At 57.9% G+C, this 22,063-nt stretch overlaps 4 protein-coding genes and 1 pseudogene across 5 annotated transcripts; 3 read left to right on the forward strand and 2 right to left on the reverse strand.

Moving 5' to 3' along the window:
- Positions 1 to 216: 216 nt before the first annotated feature.
- IFITM1 (interferon induced transmembrane protein 1) lies at positions 217 to 5,641 on the forward strand. Of its 2 annotated transcripts, XM_063630928.1 has the most exons (4): positions 217 to 397; positions 1,075 to 1,159; positions 4,337 to 4,695; positions 5,291 to 5,641. In XM_063630928.1, the coding sequence occupies exons 2-4, from the start codon at positions 1,114 to 1,116 to the stop codon at positions 5,480 to 5,482; spliced, it is 597 nt and encodes a 198-aa protein (XP_063486998.1). In that variant the 5' UTR covers positions 217 to 397; positions 1,075 to 1,113; the 3' UTR covers positions 5,483 to 5,641. The 2 variants fall into 2 exon arrangements, with proteins under 2 accessions (XP_063486998.1, XP_055115509.2); XM_055259534.2 differs by lacking the exon at positions 1,075 to 1,159 and having other exon boundaries at positions 258 to 397.
- Positions 5,580 to 21,392, forward strand: IFITM5 (interferon induced transmembrane protein 5). Its single transcript, XM_055259723.2, has 3 exons — positions 5,580 to 5,852; positions 20,028 to 20,250; positions 20,878 to 21,392. The coding sequence occupies exons 1-3, from the start codon at positions 5,767 to 5,769 to the stop codon at positions 21,088 to 21,090; spliced, it is 522 nt and encodes a 173-aa protein (XP_055115698.2). The 5' UTR covers positions 5,580 to 5,766; the 3' UTR covers positions 21,091 to 21,392.
- Positions 10,022 to 10,705, reverse strand: LOC129471155 (uncharacterized). The gene has a single exon (XM_055259533.2). It carries the CDS (start codon positions 10,703 to 10,705, stop codon positions 10,022 to 10,024), a length of 684 nt encoding a protein of 227 aa, XP_055115508.2.
- LOC129471158 (interferon-induced transmembrane protein 3) lies at positions 10,579 to 11,857 on the reverse strand. Its single transcript, XM_055259537.2, has 2 exons — positions 11,462 to 11,857; positions 10,579 to 10,893 (listed from the first exon to the last, which is right to left on the reverse strand). Exons 1-2 carry the CDS (start codon positions 11,708 to 11,710, stop codon positions 10,741 to 10,743), a joined length of 402 nt encoding a protein of 133 aa, XP_055115512.1. The 5' UTR covers positions 11,711 to 11,857; the 3' UTR covers positions 10,579 to 10,740.
- Positions 11,943 to 18,122, forward strand: LOC129471289 (small ribosomal subunit protein uS3m-like; annotated as a pseudogene).
- Positions 21,393 to 22,063: the final 671 nt, after the last annotated feature.

The following is a 22,063-nucleotide window of genomic DNA, read 5'->3' on the forward strand; positions in this document are numbered from 1 at the left end:
GAGAGGGAGAGAGGACACAAGGAAGCTTACAGCAGAATTTTTGCTGTTTGTAGCTTTCTTGGGGAAGAAAACACATCACAAATCCTGGTGTCAGGAATATTTTAGGCAGGTATCTTCAGTACTATTCATCCAGGACCGAAGTCAGTCCTGATGCAGGAAATGAGTGTTTCACAGCTTTCTGAACCCCTCCCTACTCGACCCAGGAAGCCCAGATGGACCCCCCTTTCATGAGCAGGTTGGTCAGCCCCTGCACTGCCCCTTCTGGCCTCTGTGCAGCTCTTGGGGACGGGGCAAGTGCTCAGGCCTTCTGGTTTCGGGCCTCCCGCCGTGGGCAGCAGCTGGATCCAGGACCCTGGGAGGAGTTCCTGTGTCCTGCAGGTCTCAGCTCCGACTCAAGGTGGGCTCTTTTCGGGAACGTCAGTGCTGAGTCCGGGACACCCTGGGCCCAAGGCCACATTCTCGGCCTGTCAGCAATCCAGGCTGTCGGCTCAGGACAGAGGGAAGGGTTAAGCCCCCAGCAGGGCCAGGGAGGGGCCAGGTGGCACCGGCTCCCCAGCTGCTCCCAGGCCCCGCTCTGTGGTGCTGGGGACCTGGCTTTAGTTCCTCGGGGTGGAGGGAGCACCGAGCTGCCTGCCTCCGAGCTGTCTGGAGCAGCCAGTCCTGCACATGTGGGCAGCTCAGGCCCTGTGGGAGGGAGAGGGCTTTGTGCCCAGGGCAGCAGCTGAAGGAGCCCCGGGCCTCGCAGCCCCTCCTGGCTGACCCGGTGCTGCTTCGTGGCAGCTGCCCCCTCCGGTCCAGCGGGTATCGGCCCTGCTCCCCCGTGGTGGGGGCAGCACAGGAGAGTGGAGCGGCCCTCACCGAAGTTCCCCGGGTCTGACCCCCCGGACAGAGACCCCCCCCGCCCCGACCTGGTTACAGCTCCCTTCCCCGGTTCGGTCTCCGGTGTGCGCATGTGGGGTGCCCCATGGGCGGCCGCGGTAGGAGCTGGGGTGGCCATGCGCGCCCCCGCCCCGCCCTCCACCCCCGACTCCAGGTCTGGATCTACTCGCTCTCCCCACCCTTACCCGCCCCCAGCCCCGGAGCCGCGCTTTCACCCCAGGGGCCGCAAGGGCGATGGACGCGGAGGAAGCGCCCTCTCCCTCTCAGGGGTCTCCCGGAGGTGAGTCCCAAAGGGGGCGAACTCCGAAGTGGGTCCGGGGTGGGAGGCGCGCGGTCGGGGAGGGAGAAGCGGCGGAGGCGGGAGCTCAGCGGCGCCCCTGGCGGCGGCCGGCGCAGGTGCAGGTCCCGGAGGAGGCTCCGCCCACAGCCCAGACCCCCGCGGGGTGGGCGGGACGCGGACCCTGAGACCCGCAGCGCCTGACCGGGACCGGGCTCCTCTCCTCCCTCTCGGGCACGTCCCTGGCCGAGTGTTCCCGCCCTCCTCTGGGGCTCCCACCTCCCCTTCACCCACGGGGGTCCCGATTTCCGCGTCTCCTGGGCCCCTCCCCGGGCAGGGGTCCAGCCGGAATCCAGGGGCGACCTGCTGGAGGACTTGCTGGCCAGGGAATCGCCCCGGGAGCCCGGTCCTGTGACCCCATAATGGGTTCTCTGCGCTCCTGGACGGGCCCATTGGTCGCATCGGGGCAGGGGAGTCGCAGTAAGAAAAATGTAATTCACGCGGAGCCGGCGGCAGAGGAGACCGGAGTTTTATTATTACCCAAATCCGTCTCCCCAAAAACGTGGGGATCCGAGTTTTGAAAGATGATTTGGTGGGTAGGCGGCCAGTGAGTCAGGAGCGCTGACCGGTCCGGTTGGAGATGAAGTCTTGGGGAGTCGAAGCTCTCTTCCTAACCCTAACCCAGCTGCTCGGTGGGGGCCACAGGACCAGATGAGCCAGATTGTGGATCTGGGTGGTGCCAGCTGATCCATTGAGTACAGGGTCTGTAAAGTATCTCAAACTCTGATCCTAGGTTCTACAGTAGTGCTGTGATCCCCGGGAGCAATTTAGGGGCTGGCGGGGTCAGAACCTTGCATCCTCCAGCTGCGTGACTCCTAAACCATAATTTCTAATCCTGTGGCTAATTTGTTAGTCCGGCAAAGGCAGTCTGGTCCCCAGGCAGGAAGGGGGCTTGTTCAGCCTTCATCTATAAACTGTTTCTCTCCAGATTAGTTTAGGCTAAGCCCAGGGATGAGCAAGGACAGCTTGGAGGTTAGGAACCAGGCGGAGTCGGTGAGGGTCAGGCCTCCTTCACTGTCACCATATTCTGTTACGACTTTTGCAAAGGTGGGGTTTCAGTTCCACGCCTGCCCCTCAGAATCCTGTCTCCCTCTTGTGCCCTGCAGTTTCTTCCTCCCTAAACCGCCCATGGTTTAAATAAGCTTCCAAAATACCTTCCACAGGAAATTCAAGCCCCACCCCACTCCGCAGTGATGTGTGGCCTTTGATAGGAGGTCACAAAGCCTTGTGGGGAGTTTGTTTAGGAGCCCTCGATGTCTCAGAGCAGGCTCCATCCACATCCACCCCTGGCTTGCCGGGACCCAGCCATAGTTTGGTCTAAGTGGCCTGGGATGTGGTTGGGGCTGGCGGGGGCCTGTTGAGGGGTGGGTGGAGGTTGGGGGGGTTGGTGTGCGATTTGGGGAGGCCCAGCAGTGACTCCAAGCAAGGGCGAGGGCTAGCTCTTTTTTTTTTTAGCTGCAGTGGGTAGGGAGGGGCTGATGGTTTCAGAGCTGATGCTCCTGGCCAAATAAAGGCCAAATAAAGCCCTTTCTTTCCTCAACTCGATGTCTGAGGGTTTTGTCTGTGGCTCGTCCTGCTACGATTTCTAACGTTACCAGTGATTTTAAAGCTAGCTTATTAAAGATTCTACTTAAGTCACATGAACGTGAAAAGCATTTAGGCTTATTATTTAATTTATGAGTACTCTTTAAGTTTAAGCTAAATTTGGTAACTTGTGGCCAAAAACCCGTAACGAAATATGTGTATGTGCACATATACACACATACACACTCAAGCAAAAGTATGGCTTTTACTTCAGAACTCCAGCCATGAGATAGTAATACAAATTCACTGGTTTACACAAACAATAAAAAGAAATGGATGCAAACAGTGGATTTTATCTCTGTAGAAAAGTAACAGCAGACTTAAAGCAGGCAGAAAAGAAAGCAGAAAGAGAACTTAAGGACTTTTTTTTTTTTTTTTTTTTTTGAGATGGAGTCTCGCTCTGTCGCCCAGGCTGGAGTGCAGTGGCGCAATCTCAGCTCACTGCAAGCTCCGCTTCCCGGGTTCACGCCATTCTCCTGCCTCAGCCTCTCCGAGTAGCTGGGACTACAGGCGCCCGCCACCACGCCCGGCTAATTTTTTTTGTATTTTTAGTAGAGACGGGGTTTCACATGTTAGCCAGGATGGTGTCGATCTCCTGACCTCGTGATCCGCCCGCCTCGGCCTCCCAAAGTGCTGGGATTACAAGCATGAGCCACCGCGCCCGGCCAAGGACATTATATTAATAATTGCAGGCCCACCTTTGGGCTCTGATTTTTCCTTTATGTAATTTGCAATTCGTAATTCATGATCCTTGTGCCTGAGGGCTCCCTCCTGCTACTCAGTCAACAATTCCCCATCCCTGTGAAGGGGCACCCAGGCCTGACAGCCCCAGATTTGGCTTTGCCAACCCTCCAGGTCTCTCCCGCATGGCTAGGACCCAACATCTAGGTCATCCAGCACTCACCCCAACCAAAGCCATGGGAAATGCTAGGACCCGGGAGGTAGGGGGTGGCACATGTGTGCCCTGTGCTCCGAAGCTCCCCCCACAGGCCCTGGAATCCTCCCTGTGTCTCAACACACTCCCCTCTGGGGAGTCAGTTCTCCCCAGAGTCCCCGTTCCTGGGCCTGGAGGGCTGCTTTGGGGCAGGAAACTTTGGCCACCAGGCCCCTGATCTGCACCAGGAGACACTGGGAGGTTTAGCCCCCAAACCCGCACAGAGCAAGACTGCAGCCTGAGGAAAGAGCAAGGATTTCAGGAGAGAGGCCTGTGACAAGTGAGGTGAGGGCTTTGTGGGGATTGTCCTGGCGCCTGGAGTGTGAAGGCCCCAGTGGGGGCCTGGCAGGGGCCCTGAACCGGGACAGTGAGGTCCTGCACTTGCTGGCCTGGGGTGGACAGAACCCAAGCCTGGGTAAAATCCCCAGGGTCCCCTAAACCCAACACTTAGGAAGTCACTAGTCCTGACTTGAGTTTCTGATGAGGAAGCCCCTCCCCTTAACCTTCAGCCATTCCTCCCACCCTGCCATAAAGTAATTTGATCCTCAGGAATTTATACCACATCCCATTGGTCCCCAGCTAATTCATCAATTTACAAACAGCAGGAAATAGAAACTTAAGAGAAACACACACTTCTGAGAAACTGAAACAACAGGGGAAAGGGGGCTCACTCAGCACCGTCCCAGCATCCGGACACCACAGCGGTCCTTCGCTCCACCCGGAAAACCACACTTCTCAAACCTTCACTCAACACTTCCTTCCCCAAAGCCAGAAGATGCACAAGGAGGAGCAAGAGGTGGCTGTGCTGGGGGCACCCCCCAGCACCATCCTTCCAAGGTCCACCGTGATCAACATCCGCAGCGAGACCTCCGTGCCCGACCATGTCGTCTGGTCCCTGTTCAACACCCTCTTCTTGAACTGGTGCTGCCTGGGCTTCATAGCATACGCCTACTCCGTGAAGGTGCGTATGGCCCCGGGGGAAATCCAGGGGGTGCCGGTGAGCCTGGGGCTCCACCTGCCCAGATGCTGCCTGGGGTGGGGACTTGTGTGTCCCTGTGAGTGTGAGTTTGTGTGCACCTCTGTCCCGTGTGTGCCCACGTCAGTAGCTTTGTCTGTGTGATCTGTGTGTGTGTGGCTTGGGGAATCTGCCCGGTGCAGGTCTAGGAGGAGGCTCCAGGAGGCTGGCTGGCTCAGAGTCTGTCCCCGGCTATCCACTAGCCCAGAGCAATTCTCCCTACAGCCCAGTAAGAAGTTACACCCTCACCTTCCAGTCTGGCCCCCAGGCTCTCCCAGAAAGTGAGAAGGGAACTCACAGGTGACTTCACCCCATGGTGGGGAGAACAGCCTGTGCCCCCATGGTGGGGAGAACAGCCTGTGCGGGGGCCAAGGCAGAAGGAGGGTGAGCCCCGAGGCTCCTGGAGAGTCTGACCTGGGTGAGGAAGGGGAGGAGGTGGTCCCTGATCTCAGGGCAGGGAGGAGCCAGTGGGGAGCCGGAGCCATGGCACGCAGCTCTCAGCTGGGGGATCCTGGTCCCCTCACCATCTCCTCTCCCCCAGTCTAGGGACAGGAAGATGGTTGGCGACCTGACCGGGGCCCAGGCCTATGCTTCCACCGCCAAGTGCCTGAACATCTGGGCCCTGATTCTGGGCATCCTCATGACCATTGGATTCATCCTGTTACTGGTGTTTGGCTCTGTGGCAGTCTACCATATTATGTTACAGATAATACAGGAAAAACGGGGTTACTAGTAGCTGCCCATAGCCTGCAACCTTAGTACTCCACTGTGCAATGCTGGCCCTGCACGCTGCGGCTGTTGGCCCTGCCCCCTTGGTCCTGCCCCTAGACACAGCAGTTTATGCCCACACACCTGTCTACAGTGTCATTCAATAAAGTGCACGTGCTTGTGATGATGCTGTGACTTCACCTGGAGTGGGGGCCCTGCTGAGGGGTCCCAGCCTAGTCCTGAGACAGCCCAGTGGTCAGCCCCTGCACAGCCGTATCCCTCCTCTGTGAAGCTCTCCGGGGAGCAGGGATGTGCTCAGAATTTGCCGGTTTCCGCCTCCTGCTGTGGGCAGCAGCTGGACCAGACAGTGGGGTGCGCGTTTCTCTGACACCAAGGTAAGGACACACTGTCCAGAATACCTTTGGGCCAGGACAAGCTGCCTCTCAGCTGCCTGGAGCAGCTGGTCTTGAGATGTGTGCAGTTTAGGCCCTGTGGGAGGGGCAGGGGCTTTGTTCCTAGGGTAGCAGCTGAAGGAACCTCAGGGCTGCAGCGCCCCTCCTGGGTGATCCAGGTGTGCTGGGTCCTAGCAGCTGCCTCTTCCAGTCCAGCCGGCATCTTCCCTGCTCCCCTAGGGTGGGGGCAGCCAGTGGCCCGAGGGTGGGGCGGAGCCCCCGGCGCTACGGGCTGACGACACAAGCCAGTCAGACCCAGTGACTTTTCCACCAAGTCGGACGGAAACGCTGAAGTCTGAACCCAAACCCAGCTGGGCCTCCTGGGTGGAGGAGTTCCTGGGGCCAAGACAGGGTCTCATTGTGGCGGTGGGGGTCCTCCCACGGGTGCCTTGTCCCTCGGGGGATTCTGGCTCTCAGGCTGTCGGCAGTGGGACCGCGATGACAAGCCCCGCCTGCCTTCCCCGGGACCTAGCTCGGTACCGACAGCCCTAACTGCCTCCAACTCCCCCCGCCGCTCACCCTGCGGCGCCCTAACTCCGGGGGTCCCCGCGGGGGGCCACGGACGCGCATGAAGGCGCGCCCTCTCGCCGGGGGTTCCGCTTTCGCGAGCGTGACCAGGGAGTGAAGCCGGCTTGCGGGTCCTGGGGAGTGAGGGGCGGGCCCGGCGCCGCGGGGTCAGGGAAAGGCACTCGCTCCGAGGCAGGGCGGCCGGCGGGAGCAGCAGCCGGGCCCGGGGAGGAGGCGCAGCCAGGGGCCCAGGCGCGGGGCGCGGGTGCGGGGACCTTCCCCAGGCGGGCAGCGCTCGCGAGGGCCTGGGAGGGCAGCTTTCGACCGGGAGCTCGGGAAGAGGGTCCCGCCAGGTGGAGACCCCTCTGGTGCAGCCAGCGAGGGCCCCGGGATCTCGCAGTCTTGAAATGTGCATCACGAAGGCGGAGACGCAGGGCGCGTCGTGGGTCCTGGGTGCCGAACGCCAGCTCGCCACGGCCCAGCAGCGCGGCCAGATCCCGGTGCCCACGGGCGTCGGGGGTGCGCGGGCCGCGGGGAGGTGAGAGGCCGGAGCTGAGAAGTTTCCCAAACAGCACCCGCGGGAACAGAGCTGGTCGGCCTGGCCGCTCCTCGCCGCGGACTCCTCGGGTCCCCGTGGACAGCAGCCCCTGCCAGGCCCGCAGCGGCCTCGGGCCTCTCCTCCTCTGCAGGGAGGATCCGGCTGCGGGCTCTGGAAAAGCGCAAGACCAGGCACGGCGCAGGTGCTCTCTGTCGGGAGAATGCGGCCACACGGGGTGCGTTCACCGCGGGAGAAACCCTCCGGGGAGGGACGGGGAGTAAGCTGAGCCCAAGGCGGGAGGCGCCGGAGGACACATGTGCCCTACACGGGGTGCCGAGGGACCGGCCAGGCTGACCCCGGCGTGGACAAGTTTGCCTCCCAGAGGGCGGAGATTGAGAGGGGAAGGGACCGGCCGACTCTGGGTGCAGCGGGCGTTCCTCCTCACCGGGAGGGTGTGTGCTGCAGGCATCCATTTGCAGCCGCTAGAGGGGCCTTGCTGCCCGCGAGGGCATTGCAGTAAAGAAAGGTTTTGGGAGGCGGAGGCTGCAGTGAGCCGAGATCCCGCCACGGCACCCTATCCTGGGCGACAGAGCACACTGCGTCTCAAAAAAAAAAAAAAAGGTTTAATAAACCCTTTCTGTGCTCTTGAGCTGAGTCGCCCCTCCCGGGGCGGGGGGGCACAGGAGCTGTCAGGTCCAGGGGGAGCCATGGGTGTCAGGCACGCAAAAAAAAGGGGGGAATCTCAAAAGGCCAATCTTAAGCTCTAAATTATGTGGATGAAAAGAGTCGAATTCTGTAAAATATTTGAAGAGATTTATTCTAAGCCAAAGTATGAGTGACCGTGGCCCGTGACGCGGCCCTCAGGTGGTCCTGAGAACATGGGCCCAAGGTGGTCGGGGCCCATATTGGTTTTATACATTTTAGGAAGGCATGAGGCATCAGTGAAATACATTTACCAAATACATTGAAAAAAAAATACACTGGTTTGGTCTGGAAGGGCGGGACAACACAAAGCTGAGGGGTGGGGGGCGGCGCCGTGCCCCAGGCTACAGGTGAATTTAATCCTGTGGTTCAGGATTGAGTCATTGAGTTTGTCTGAAGACCTGGGATTGGTAGAAAGGGGGTGTTCAGGTTAAAATGAAGATAATGGAGACCAAAGTTCTTTTGAAGTCTTACAGTGGCTGCCCTTAGAGACAATAGATGACGAATGTTTCCTGTTCCTAAAAGGTGCTAGACTGTTAATCTCTTCAGGATTGGGAGGGTCTGGAAGAAAAAGATTTAGCTATGTTAATAGAGATTCTTTACAGCTGCAAATTTCCCCCTACAAAGAACAGCTTTGCCGGGGCCATTTCAAAATGTGGCAAAGAAACTTATTTTGGGGTAAAATATTTTTATTTTCTTTCTCATATCATAATGTTCTGCCAGGGCCAGGTTGGAAAGTAAGTCATGATATACATGGTTAAATAAAATCCATCTGATGCGAATTTATGGCCTGACTCCCCAAGCCCTTTAGGTAGGAATTTGGGCAAGATAAAAAATCAGACTTTAGTCCTCAATCATGATGAGCCGCTGAGTTTTGCACAAGGTCTATTGTCATTTAAACTATAGCCTAAATGTCTCTCAAAGTCAGCTTGGCCCCCAAAACCAGGAATAATTAAGGGAAAGGCAAGATGGGGGGTGGGTTAGCTCAGCTCACAGTTATAATAATTATTCTCACTGATATTGTTACAGCAGGTAGCTCCTCCGGCTTGAGCAGGACAGGAGAGCGCGTCCCACCCCCAACCAGGAATGTCAGGCGACCCCTCAGGTGATGGTCAGATGGTTGTTGCACTGTTTCTCTAAAAATAATAATTGGTAGCAGCCAGCGCCAAAGAAAGGCAGTCTCCCAGTAGATAGAAAAAAACCTGAAACGTGGTCAGCAGCTTCCCAGTAAGATCTCAGGAGCTGGGTGAGTGGGCTCCAGCATGCGCATGAGGAGGCAAAACGGCGGGGTTTAACTGGTGTATGACCTTCGAGGAGCTTTCAGCTGGGAAGGGAGGAACGCCTCAAGTGAGCTTGCGTACAGCGCCCCACGTTTTTAGGAAGACGGATTTGAGTAGTAATAAAACTCCGGTCTCCTCTGCCGCCGGCTCCGCGTGAATCACATTTTTCTTACTGCGACTCCCCTGCCCGATGCGACCAATGGGCCCGTCCAGGAGCGCAGAGAACCCATTATGGGGTCTCAGGACCGGGCTCCCGGGGCGACTCCCTGGCCACCAAGTCCTCCAGCAGGTCGCCCCTGGATTCCGGCTGGACTCCTGCCCGGGGAGGGGCCCAGGAGACGCGGAAATCGGGACCCCCGTGGGTGAAGGGGAGGTGGGAGCCCCAGAGGAGGGCGGGAAGACTCGGCCGGGGACGTGCCCGAGAAGGAGGAGAGGAGCTCCCGGTCCCGGTCAGGCGCTGCGGGTCTCAGGGTCCGCGTCCCGCCCACCCCGCGGGGGTCTGGGCTGTGGGCGGAGCCTCCTCCGGGACCTGCACCTGCGCCGGCCGCCGCCAGGGGCGCCGCTGAGCTCCCGCCTCCGCCGCTTCTCCCTCCCCGACCGCGCGCCTCCCACCCCGGACCCACTTCGGAGTTCGCCCCCTTTGGGACTCACCTCCGGGAGACCCCTGAGAGGGAGAGGGCGCTTCCTCCGCGTCCATCGCCTTTGCGGCCCCTGGGGTGAGAGCGCGGCTCCGGGGCTGGGGGCGGGTAAGGGTGGGGAGAGCGAGTAGATCCAGACCTGGAGTCGGGGGTGGAGGGCGGGGCGGGGGCGCGCATGGCCACCCCAGCTCCTACCGCGGCCGCCCATGGGGCACCCCACATGCGCACACCGGAGACCGAACCGGGGAAGGGAGCTGTAACCAGGTCGGGGCGGGGGGGGTCTCTGTCCGGGGGGTCAGACCCGGGGAACTTCGGTGAGGGCCGCTCCACTCTCCTGTGCTGCCCCCACCACGGGGGAGCAGGGCCGATACCCGCTGGACCGGAGGGGGCAGCTGCCACGAAGCAGCACCGGGTCAGCCAGGAGGGGCTGCGAGGCCCGGGGCTCCTTCAGCTGCTGCCCTGGGCACAAAGCCCTCTCCCTCCCACAGGGCCTGAGCTGCCCACATGTGCAGGACTGGCTGCTCCAGACAGCTCGGAGGCAGGCAGCTCGGTGCTCCCTCCACCCCGAGGAACTAAAGCCAGGTCCCCAGCACCACAGAGCGGGGCCTGGGAGCAGCTGGGGAGCCGGTGCCACCTTGCCCCTCCCTGGCCCTGCTGGGGGCTTAACCCTTCCCTCTGTCCTGAGCCGACAGCCTGGATTGCTGACAGGCCGAGAATGTGGCCTTGGGCCCAGGGTGTCCCGGACTCAGCACTGACGTTCCCGAAAAGAGCCCACCTTGAGTCGGAGCTGAGACCTGCAGGACACAGGAACTCCTCCCAGGGTCCTGGATCCAGCTGCTGCCCACGGCGGGAGGCCCGAAACCAGAAGGCCTGAGCACTTGCCCCGTCCCCAAGAGCTGCACAGAGGCCAGAAGGGGCAGTGCAGGGGCTGACCAAGTTGCTCAGTCTCAGAACCACGCTCTGAACCCTCAGCAGGACCCCTCCCCAAGTGAAGTCGCAGCAGCACCAGAAACACGTGCACTTTATTGAATGCCATTGTAGAAAAGTGTGTGAGGATAAAGGGCTGATACAGGACTGGGCTCTGGGCGCAGGGCAAGGAATGGTAGGTGGAGTATGTGGGTTACAGGTCATGGGCAGAGCTCCTGGCCTCAATGATGCCTCCTGATCTATTGATAGGCCTGGAAGATCAACACTGGGATGACGATGAGCAGAATGGTCATGAGGATGCCCAGAATCAGGGCCCAGATGTTCAGGCACTTGGCGGTGGAGGCATAGGCCTGGGCCCCGGTCAGGTCGCCAACCATCTTCCTGTCCCTAGACTGGGGGAGAGGAGATGGTGAGGGGAAGAGGATCCCCCAGCTGAGAGCTGCGTGCTATGGCTCTGGCTCCCCACTGGCTCCTCCCTGCCCTGAGATCAGGGACCACCTCCTCCCCTTCCTCATCGGGGTCAGACTCTCCAGGAGCCTCGGGGCTCACCCTCCTTCTGCCTTGGCCCCGACACAGGCTGTTCTCCCCACCATGGGGTGAAGTCACCTGTGAGTTCCCTTCTCACTTTCTGGGAGAGCCTGGGGGCCAGACTGGAAGGTGAGGGTGTAACTTCTTACTGGGCTGTAGGGAGAATTGCTCTGGGCTAGTGGATAGCCGGGGACAGACTCTGAGCCAGCCAGCCTCCTGGAGCCTCCTCCTAGACCTGCACCGGGCAGATTCCCCAAGCCACACACACACAGATCACACAGACAAAGCTCATGACGTGGGCACACACGGGACAGACATACACACAAACTCACACTCACAGGGACACACAAGTCCCCACCCCAGGCAGCATGTGGGCAGGTGGAGCTCCAGGCTCACCGGCACCCTCTGAGCATCCCCCGGGGCCATACGCACCTTCACGGAGTAGGCGAATGCTATGAAGCCCAGGCAGCAGGGGTTCATGAAGAGGGTGTTGAACAGGGACCAGACGACATGGTCGGGCACGGAGGTCTCGCTGCGGATGTGGATCACGGTGGACGTCGGGGCAGCAGGGTTGTGGGGCGCCCCCAGCACAGCCACCTCGTGCTCCTCCTTGAGCACCTCATAGTTGGGGGGCTGGCCGCTGTTGACAGGAGAGAAGAAGGTTTGGACAGTGTGGTTCATGGTGTCCAGCGAAGACCAGCGGTGGTCGGGTTCTGGGGACGGTTCTCAGTGGGCCCTCCCTTTCCCCAGTAGTTTCGTTTTCTCAGGTTTCCTCTTCCTGGCATTTGTCAAATGCAGAGTTGGCCCGGGCCAGATGAGGGCGGAACAAATTCCTGAGGATCAAATTACTTTAGGATGGGGAGGAAGGAGGCGCTGAGGGCTAAGAGGGGCTTCCTCTCTAGAGCCCAAGGGAGCACAAGTCTCATCTTGTTAGTGGTGTGGGGGTCCTGGAGACTTCCACACCCCAGGCCAGCAGCTGCAGGACCTCACTGTCCCCGTTCACGGCTCCTGCCAGGCCTGTGCTGACGCCTCCACGCTCCAGGCCCCACAACCATTCCCCCAAAGCCCTCACCTCCGCCGGGCGCCCTGGCTCACGCCTGTCATCCCAGCACTTTGGGAGGCCGAGGCGGGCAGATCACGAGGTCAGGAGATCGAGACCATCCTGGCTAACACAGTGAAACCCCGTCTCTACTAAATATACAAAAAAGAAAAAACAACTAGCCGGGTATGATGGCAGGCACCTCTAGTCCCAGCTACTCGAGAGGCTGAGGTAGGAGAATGGCATGAACCGGGGAGGCGGAGCTTGCAGTGAGCCAAAATCGTGCCACTGCACTCCAGCCTGGGCAACAGAGCCAGACTCCATCTCAAAAAAAAAAAAAAAAAAGGCCTCACCTCACTTGTCACAGGCCTCATCCGCTGACATCCCTTGTCCTTTCCTGGGGTTGCAGTCCTGCTCCATGCGGGTTTGGGAGCTAAAGGTCCCCGTGTCTCCTGGTGCAGGTCAGAGGCCTGGCGGCCAATGTTGCCTGCCCCAAAGGAGCCCTCCAGGCCCAGGAACGGGGACTCTGGGGAGCACTGACGGAAGAGGGGCTGTGGGATGCCAATGGCAGAGACCTGGACGGTGGAGTTAGGAGCCATGGCCCTTTCCCCTGGAGGCCCACCTGGATGACGGCTCCCAGACCCGCTCCACACGGCCTAGCAGCACCCACGCTGCCCAGAGCTCTGGCTGGCTGGTCCCTGGGGCACCCTCCAAATTTCCAGGTTCTGATCATCTCTGCCTCTTCCCTGGGTCCTCACACGGGTGCCAGCTGCTTCCTGTAGTTGCCGCCTGTTTTTCCCATGAACCGGTGTTGCCTCTGAGCAGTTCCTGAGGTTACAGCCTCCCTGTGGAAACACCTTGTGTGGCCTCTGGGTTTCTTCCTGGACCCTCCTTGGCAGAGGCTATTGTGGCAAACTGAGCTGATGCTGTACACTTGAGCTTGTCAGAGGGGGCAATGTGGGTCACAGGGGCAGGAGCGTGGCCTGCAGGCCTGTGTGCACCTCGACCTGCGACCTGTTTCATTCCTGATGCGCTACATGGGCCCATTTTCCTGGGCTTGTTCGCCCACCAGGCCAGACTCCCCAGAGGATGTCGCTGAAGGTGGAATTTACAGAGATGGGCAGCTGCTCACCCTGCTGTAGCCTTTCACCTCAGCGGGTGGTCAGGTCCACATCAGTAACTTCCAGAGCTTACATGACAGTAGCGTGCAGCCGTGTAACTGCAGAGTGATGTGTTTGAGTAATGATGACTTTGGCTCTATAGGATAAATTTTATTGATAATTTCTAAGATTTATAAGATTTAACTTTAACAATGGCTGTGTCTACCATCTACTCACCTTGCTTCTGGATGTCGAACACCCTAAGTCCTCCTCCTTCTGCTGGCTGGGGTGAGCTCTAAGGACTTAGCCATGTCCAGGCCCCCATACGCCTTCTACCCTGGGCCATGTCTCCCCCACACACAGAATGTCCTGGGATCTGTGTCTGGCTCTGCCGTGGGGACACCTCCCCTCTTCGTGGTCTGAAGCCCTCCTGACTGGACTGGAGTGCTGACTGAAAACCAAAAATAAAAATCTAACCACCCACCTGGCCCCCATGACTGAATGGAGCTCCCTTGGCCAAGGGGGTCCCAAACAAACCTGAAAAACTGAATTCACAGCCTCGAAGGAAAAGGGAGGTTGGACAGGCCTACTTATATCCCCTCCCTGTGGAGTTTAGGCACAACCAACTAGCATTAACACTGAGATGGAGCTCATAGTACTGACAAAACAGACTCTTCATAGCATTAAGGTACCAAATTCCAACCTGACTCTGGTACAGAGTCACATGACAGTGTAAACCCTAAATATCTGAGAAGGTTCTCAGTCGATTTAGGATCAAGGTTAAGGATGCCCGGGTGACACAGCCTCAGGAGGTCCTGACAGGGTGCCCAAGATGATCGGGGCACAGCTGGTTTTATACATTTGAGGGAGACATGGACATCAATATATGTACGACGTTCATTAGTTCAGTCTGGAAAGACGGGACAACTCGAAGTGGGGAGGGGGCTTCCAGGTCATAGGTCGAGAAGAGACAAAGGATCGCATTGTTTTGAGTTTCTGATTAGCCTTTGCAAAGGAAGCAATCAGATATGCATTATCTCAGCGAGCAGAAGGGTAAGTTTGAGTTGTATTTGTCTTTTGTCCACAAGGAAATTCTGTGTTGCCCAGACTGGTCTCTAGCTCCTGGGCTCAAGTGATCCTCCTGCCTCATCCTCCCAAAGTGCTGGTGTGAGCTACCATGCACAGCCTCAAAATTTATTTATTTGGCGTATTGTGAAATGGCCTTGCACAACTGTCTCTCATTAGGGAAATCTGCCTTCTGTAGAGAATCTCCTTCCCTTTCTAGGTCTTTTCCTAATAGAACAGACATTTAACTGAGAGCCCTTTTTAAGGGTGGAAAAGAGGTATTTTTTATCATCCTTATCTCCAGCCTGCCACCTGGAGGCCTCATCTGCATAGCAAGCCCCTTGGCTTCCACAGCCCCGGTTACGTAAACTCAAGAATTTCTTTCGACTAACCAACTCTTTAGGCAAAGCCGAACTTTTTTTTCTGGAGACGGAGTCTTGCTCTGTCACCCAGGCTGGAGTGCAGTGGCGCGATCTTGGTTCACTGCAACCTCCGCCTCCCGGGCTCATGCCTTTCTCTTGCCGCAGCCTCCTGAGTAGCTGGGACTACAGGCGCCCGCCACCAAGTCCTGCTAATTTTTTGTATTTTTAGTAGAGACGGGGTTTCACCATGTTAGCCAGGATGGTCTCGATCTCCTGACCTCGTGATCCACCCGCCTCGGCCTCCCAAACTGCTGGGATTACAGCCGTGAGCCACCGCGCCCGACCCCAAAGCTCAACTCTTTAAGCCAACTGCCCATCAGAAAATCTTTAAATCCACAAAATGAGACAGAATAATATGGAGCGGCTGCGGGAGAACAGAACATTCTAAGCAGCAGCCTCATGTGACTAGCAAAGGAGACTGTTGAAGTTGCTGCAGAAGCGAGGGGCCGATGAGACCTTCAAAAGCAGTGTGGGCCAAGCTGGCTAAGACAGACCAGAGCCACCGCGGCGCTGAATGTGACCTATGCGTCCCCTAGGCCCTCCTCATATGAACACAGCCCACACCCACCGCGACAGTTTCAGGAACACACAGATTTGCTGTAAACATGGCGGGCGCTCGGCCCAAGATGGCGGCCTCCGTGTGCGGCGGGTTGCGGGGGCCACGGGTGCTGTCCCGGGGCCGAGAGCTGCCTTGCGCGGGGCGCGCCCTGCACATCTCCGCGGTCTGTAACGAGAACCGGCGGCCCGAGTCCGCGGAGGCCAGGGGGACAAGCCGGTGACCTACGAGGACGCACACGCGCCCCACTTCATCACCCGCCGTGAGGGCCAGAGGCCGCTCACACGGGGAACCGGATGAGGAGTGTTAGGCAACAGGGGTACCTTAATGGCGCCGGTTCCGGGTTCTTCCCCCCTCCTTGACCGGGCACTGTCTGAACCCGCCAAAGGAGGGCCAATCAGAAAGAAGCATCTCCCGCCTTCCCTTGGGCCCGCCCCACGTAGGCCCAGGGATATAAAACCCAGCACACCAGCCGCTCTTCTCTTCTCTCTTCTCTTCCTTCTCTGCTCGATACCTCCAGTAAAGATCTCTTGACGGCGACCGGCGTAGTCAGATGCTTGCCCGGCCTCTTTCAAGGAGGACCATGCCGCGGAGCGGACGGTGGAGGATGTTTTCTGTCCCAAGTTCATGTGGGGTACCTTCCCGGGCTGCCTGGCTGACCAGCTGGTTTTACAGCGGCGGGCTAACCGGTTGGAGATCCGTGCCCTGGTCCTGAGGCACTCGTTCTACTTCCCGCAAGTTCTACTTCCTTGTAGGCTACAGTGAAAATTTGCTGTCCCACTTTTACAAATGTCCTCTGCCACTCCACCTCCAAACTGTGCCCTCAAAGGTTGTGTATAAGGACCTGTAGGACGATCCCCTTCTTTTGCATCAAGCTGTAGCCTGCAGAGAAGGGAAACGTGGGAAAGAAGTGGTACTGGGGGAAAGGCGTCCCCTCAAGAGGACTGAGGCATGGTCTCTCAGCTGCTATCGAATAAAGACCCTCTGTGTTGTCTTGAAAAAAAAAAAAAGGAGGCACCTCAGTTCTGAGAAATCGTCACCTTCTTGCAAGAATCTTCATGATGCTCCCTCCCTTGGTGAAAGAAACTCTGAAAGATGGAAACCCCACCCAAACCCCTTGCAAGTGACTCTCTCGAGTCTCCGCCCACACGGCCCTTTCTTGAGTGTGTAGTTTTCACTTCTCTTTTTTCTTTTTTTTGAGAGGGAGTCTCGCTCTGTCGCCCAGACTGGAGTGCAGTAGCGCGATCTCATCTCACTGCGACTTCCGCCTACCGGGTTCAAATGATTCTCCTGCCTCAGCCTCCCCAGTAGCTGGGATTACAGGCGCTCACCACTGCGCCGGGCTAATTTTTGCATTTTTAGTTGAGACAGGGTTTCGCCATGTTGTCCAGGCTGGTCTCCAACTCCTGACCTCAGGTGATACACCCGCCTCAGCCTCCCAAAGTGCTGGGATTACCGGCGCGAGCCACCGCGCCTGGTCTTCACTTTTCAACAAATCTCCCTACTTTCACTATTTTCCAACTCATCCTTGAATTTCCTTCTTGTGCCAAGAGCCTGGACATCCGTGGGGGTCCAGGTCCCACTGGCAACTGGGGACCTCCGCAGGCCCACTGGTATCACTATGACCTGTGACCACACCCCTTTGAGATGTCCTGCCTTTCCTGGCAGAAGCAATGTACACCTTACTGTGAGGACTAAACTCTGACTTTTTTATCTTGCCCAAATTCCTATCAAAGGGGTCTGGGGAGTCATGCCCTACAAATGGTAAATTCTCATCAGATGAGTTTTGGTTTTTGTATGTTTGTTTTTTGTATTTCCAGTAGAGATAGGTTTCTCCACGTTGGCCAGGCTGGTCTCAAACTCTTGACCTCAGGTGGTCTGCCCGCCTTGGCCTCCCAAAGTGCTGGGATTACAGCCATGAGCCACCATGCCCAGCCAACCAGATGAGTTTTATTTAACCCTATAGATTGTTACTTACTTTCCAACCTAACTCTGGCATAACATTATGAAACAAGGAAGAAAATCAAAATACCCCCAAAACATGTTTCTTTGCCATATTTTGAAACGGCCCCTGCAAAGCTGTTCTTTGTAGGGGCAAATTTGCGTCTGTAAAGAATCTCAATTAACATAGCCAGATCTTTTTCTTCCAGACCCTCCCAACCCTGAAGAGAGATTAAGATCTGAATAGGAAACATTGGTCACCTATTGTCTCTAAGGACAGCCACTACAAGACTTCAAAAGAACTTTGGTCTCCATAATCCTTCTTTTTTATTTATTTATTTTTTTGAGGTGGAGTCTCTCGCTTTGTCACCCAGGCTGGAGTGCAATGGCACGATCTGATCTTGGCTCACAGCAACCTCCGCCTCCCGGGTTCAAGCGATTCTCCTGCTTCAGCCTCCTGAGTAGGTGGAATTACAGGCACCCACCACCACGCCTGGCTAATTTTTGTATTTTTAGTAGAGACAGGGTTTCACCATGTTGGCCAGACTGGTCTCCAACTCCTGACCTCGTGATCCGCCCGCCTCAGCCTCCCAAAGTGCTGGGATTACAGGCGTGAGCCACCGCGCCTGGCCACAATCTTGATCTTAACCTGAATACTCCTTTTCTACCAATCCCAGGTCTTTAGACAAACTCAACCAATTGTCAACAAGAAAATGTTTAAATTCACCTATAGCCTCGAACACCGCTGCCCCTCCCCCCAGCCCCCCAGCTTTGTGTTGTCCCACCTTTCTGGACCAAACCAATGTATTTCTTGAATGTATTTGATTGATGCCTCATGTCTCCCTAAAATGTATAAAACCAAGCTGCGCCCTGAGCACCTTGGGTACATGTTCTCAGGACCTCCTGAGGGCCGCATCACGGGCCACGGTCACTCATATTTGGCTCAGAATAAATCTCTTCAAATATCTCACAGAGTTGGACTCTTTTCGTTGACACTTGTATTGATCTATGTCTTTGCCTACAACTTCTGTCTCCCTACAATGTATAAACCAAGCTGTAGCCCGGCCACCTCTGGCACGTTTGCAGGAACTCTGGAGGAGGTATCATGAGCCGTGGTCAGTCATATTTGGCTCAGGACAAACCTCTTTAAATACTTTACAGAGTTAGCTTTTTTCATCCTGACCAACATGGTGAAACCCCGTCTCGACTGCAAATACAAAAATTAGCCGGGCGTGGTGGCGGGCGCCTGTAGTGCCAGCTGCTCGGGAGGCTGAGGCAGGAGAATCGCTTGAACCCGGGAGGCGGAGGTTGCTGTGAGGCAAAATCACACCACTGCACTCCAGCCTGGGCGACAGAGTGAGACTGTCTCACAAAAAAAAAAAAAAAAAAGAAAGAAAAAAGTCACCCCTCGGCTCACTGAGGTGAATGCATATCTGGTTGCCTCCTTTCGAGAAGCAAGTCAGAAACTCCAAAGAATGCAAACTTTGTCTCTTATCTACCTGCGACCGGGAAGCGCCTCCCCACTTCCAGTCTTCCCTGCCTTGCTTTGCGTGGTCCTGCCTTTCCAGACTGAACCAATGTTCATCTTACATATGTTGACTGATGTCTCCTGTCTCCCTAGAATGTATAAAACCAAACTGTGCTCCGACCACTTTGGGTACAGAGCCTCAGGAGCTCCTGAGGCTGAGTCACCAGCACGTCCTCAACCTTGGCAAAATAATCTTTCTAAATTAACCGAGACCTGTCTCAGATATTTGGGGTTCAGAGGCTCAAGCACAGCAACAAGGAACCCCCACCCAACCATCTCCTGCAGGTGGCGAGTGCGGGTCCTGGAGGAGGGAGGGCAGCTCGGTCCCTGGCACTCGGGAGTGTGGCCGACTGGGAGACTGGGAAGCTCAGCCTTCTGGCCGGGTGCAGCTGCCACCACTGCTCGGGGGAAGGCTTGGCAGAGGAGGTTTGGAGGGAGGATCCAGGGTCTATGGTTGGGACGTGGGTGGGGGTCCACAGAGCAGGAGTTGCGTGTGTGTGTCCAGAGCTGGGGACCAAGCCAATCTCTTTGGGGGGAAGTCTGGGCTAAAGACATAAATGTGAGTCGTCAGCACACAGAGGCATCTACAGCCAGAGACAAGACTGGGGCAGACCATGAGCCCTAAACAGGACCGCTCACCGCAGACATTCTGGGATTAGGGAGGGCAGCCGAGGAGGCTGAGGGGGAGTGTCCACCACAGGAACCCACAGGCTCCCTGCATCCCACCAGTGTTAACAGCTGTTGCTTGTCCCTGGGGGTCCCCCTGCCGGCTCCTAACAGGCTGCACCCCCTGGCTTTCCCCCCATGTGGTTCTCTCCTTCTCACGGGCGCCCTCTGACACCCCTTGCAGGGACGCCTGCGCTCCTAGGGCCTGGCGATGGTGCCCCGAGAGTGTTGGGGCAGAGTTGAGTGCTGGGAATGGAGGGGCTGCGGTTTCAGCAGCTCTCGTTCTGAGGAGGGGGCCCCTGTACATCCCTGAATTATGAGGCTCATGGCCCTGAGATGGCACCTCCAACTCTTCTTGTCCTGGAGGGAGGGGGCTCTGGCCAGCAGTCTGCCCATTGCCCACTCGGCCAGCAGCCTTTGATGGGGGTGGGGGGATGGGTGGGGGTCTCTGCCACTGCCCGGCCGTAGCCTTCCAAGTCGGGGGCTCCCTGACGGGATGTCTGTCAGGAGGGGCCCTGCTGGGTGGTCCAAGGCAGCCTTGGACAGGGGCTCCCTGGGGTGGGGGCTAAGGGGCGGGCTGCACCCTCGGCCTGCAGGCTGTAATTTGTGTTATATATAGCGTCAAGAGGCTGGGCCGGGAGGGCGGCAGGGCTATAAGTGAGCGGGTGCCCACCCTCCCAGCACCAGTCTGAGTGTGGAAGAGACGGCGCTGGAACCCATGGACACGGCATATCCCCGCGAGGACCCCCGGGCCCCCACGCCCAGCAAGGCCGGTGCCCACACAGCCCTCACACTGGGGGCCCCGCATCCCCCGCCTCGAGACCACCTGATCTGGTCGGTGTTCAGCACCCTCTACCTGAACCTGTGTTGCCTCGGCTTCCTGGCACTTGCCTACTCCATCAAGGTGGGCAGGGGCCCCACCAAGGTTGGGGGGAGGCTCCACTACTCCACCAAGGTGGGGGGAAGGGGTGGGGAGCTCCGTGGGGGGTCCTTGCCGTGCTGGGGGCGGTGGGGGGCTCTGCTTGTCAGTGAGGGGCTCTGTGGGCACCGCTTGTGAAGGTAACACCATCAGCACGGCCGAGAAAGAGCTCTTCATGAAGGCAAGGCCGGGCAGCTTCTCCGTTAAACATGGGGCCTCTTCTTAAGGGGGTCTGGCCCATCCAAGAGCAAAGAGCACAGAGGCCATTGGGAGGCACCCACAGAGGTCTCTGCAATCAAGTGGGGGTTCCCATGCTGTGGGCTTCTTGAACAGAGGTCCCTTTGACTTCAGCTCCTGGCTGGCAGGGTGGGGGTGTCTCAGCACCCTGGGGGACCCTCAACCATAGAGAGCGCTGATAGGCTGACACTGGCCTGGGATGGCCCCTGGGTCCATAGCTGGGGCCCCAGGGAGTTATCTCCTCAGGCCACACCTCTCCATGCAGATTTTGGGTGCAGCAGGGGCCTTCTAGGTGCCCAGGGTGGGGGTGGGGGTGGGAAAGCGCCCCCAGGCCCCCAGGACACATAGAGATCTGGCCCCGCGGTCTCCCTGCAGGCCCGAGATCGGAAGGTGGTTGGTGACCTGGAAGCGGCCCGGCGTTTTGGCTCCAAAGCCAAGTGCTACAACATCCTGGCCGCGATGTGGACGCTGGTGCCGCCACTGCTGCTCCTGGGGCTGGTTGTGACTGGTGCCCTGCACCTGGCCCGGCTGGCCAAGGACTCTGCCGCCTTCTTCAGCACCAAGTTCGACGATGCGGAGTATGACTGACGGGCTGTGTCCTGATCTGAGGCACCAGCCCCAGGACACTGACCCCAGGCTGCTGCCCCTGGGGGTTCAATACTGACTCCCCGGAGACTGGCCCTCCTTCTGTGGGGCCTCCATCCCTGCCCTATCCTGACCCTGGGGCCCTCCAGCCCCAACATGGGCACCTAAGGCTGAACCAGTCAGACCCCAGTGTCCTCACCCTAACCTGAGGGTTCCCGGGCCCTAACTGTACCCCCAATCGTGCCCCTCCCTCCTCACACTCTAGGCCCCTCGGTTCCACAATTAAAAGTTTCTGGTTCCAGAAAGTGCCTCCTGGCCTCTTTCCTGCCTAGCATGGGGGAAGGAGCTGCCCTGAGGACCACCAAAGCCCGATGCCACGGGGCCAGCCCCCAGTCAGTGGCGGGAGCGCCCCCCGCAGCTCAGAGGCCCTGCTTACCCCAACTGTCCCCTTCTCTCAGCCACTGGGCGGCCTGTGGCTTACGGGGCGGAGGCCCAGAGTATTTTAGACTGAGTTTGAGAGCCCAGGCCTTTGATCTCTGCTGCTCTGTGGTTTAGCGGCCTGTGCTCCAGAACGTCGCGGGTGCATCCCAGCTCCACGTGTGTCCACCCCAATCTCTCTGTGCGCATGTGTGTGCGTGCTCGAGTCTGCTTGAGAGTCCGTGCCGTGCGTGGGCTCCATCTGCGGTCTGGTGTATGCCTCCTTCCTTCTGGGTCATTCCATCTGTCCCCATGACCCTGGGTGCCCCCTTAATTCTGAGAAATCCCAGTCCCCACGGTGGTTTCCCTCCCTCCTGGGCTAGTGAGGGTGGCTGGAAAGGCAGGGCGGGGACCATCCCATGGGTGGGGCTGGACACACACACATACACGTGGGCAGGATAGCAGCTTCCCTTTCACACACACACACACCCCCCCAACCAAACTGTATCCAGAAAGACAGAAAATGGGCATGTGTGCAACATTTTCTGAGTCCCCTGGT

The sequence above is a fragment of the Symphalangus syndactylus genome, chromosome 21 (assembly GCF_028878055.3).
Source record: "Symphalangus syndactylus isolate Jambi chromosome 21, NHGRI_mSymSyn1-v2.1_pri, whole genome shotgun sequence".
Lineage (NCBI taxonomy): Eukaryota > Metazoa > Chordata > Mammalia > Primates > Hylobatidae > Symphalangus > Symphalangus syndactylus.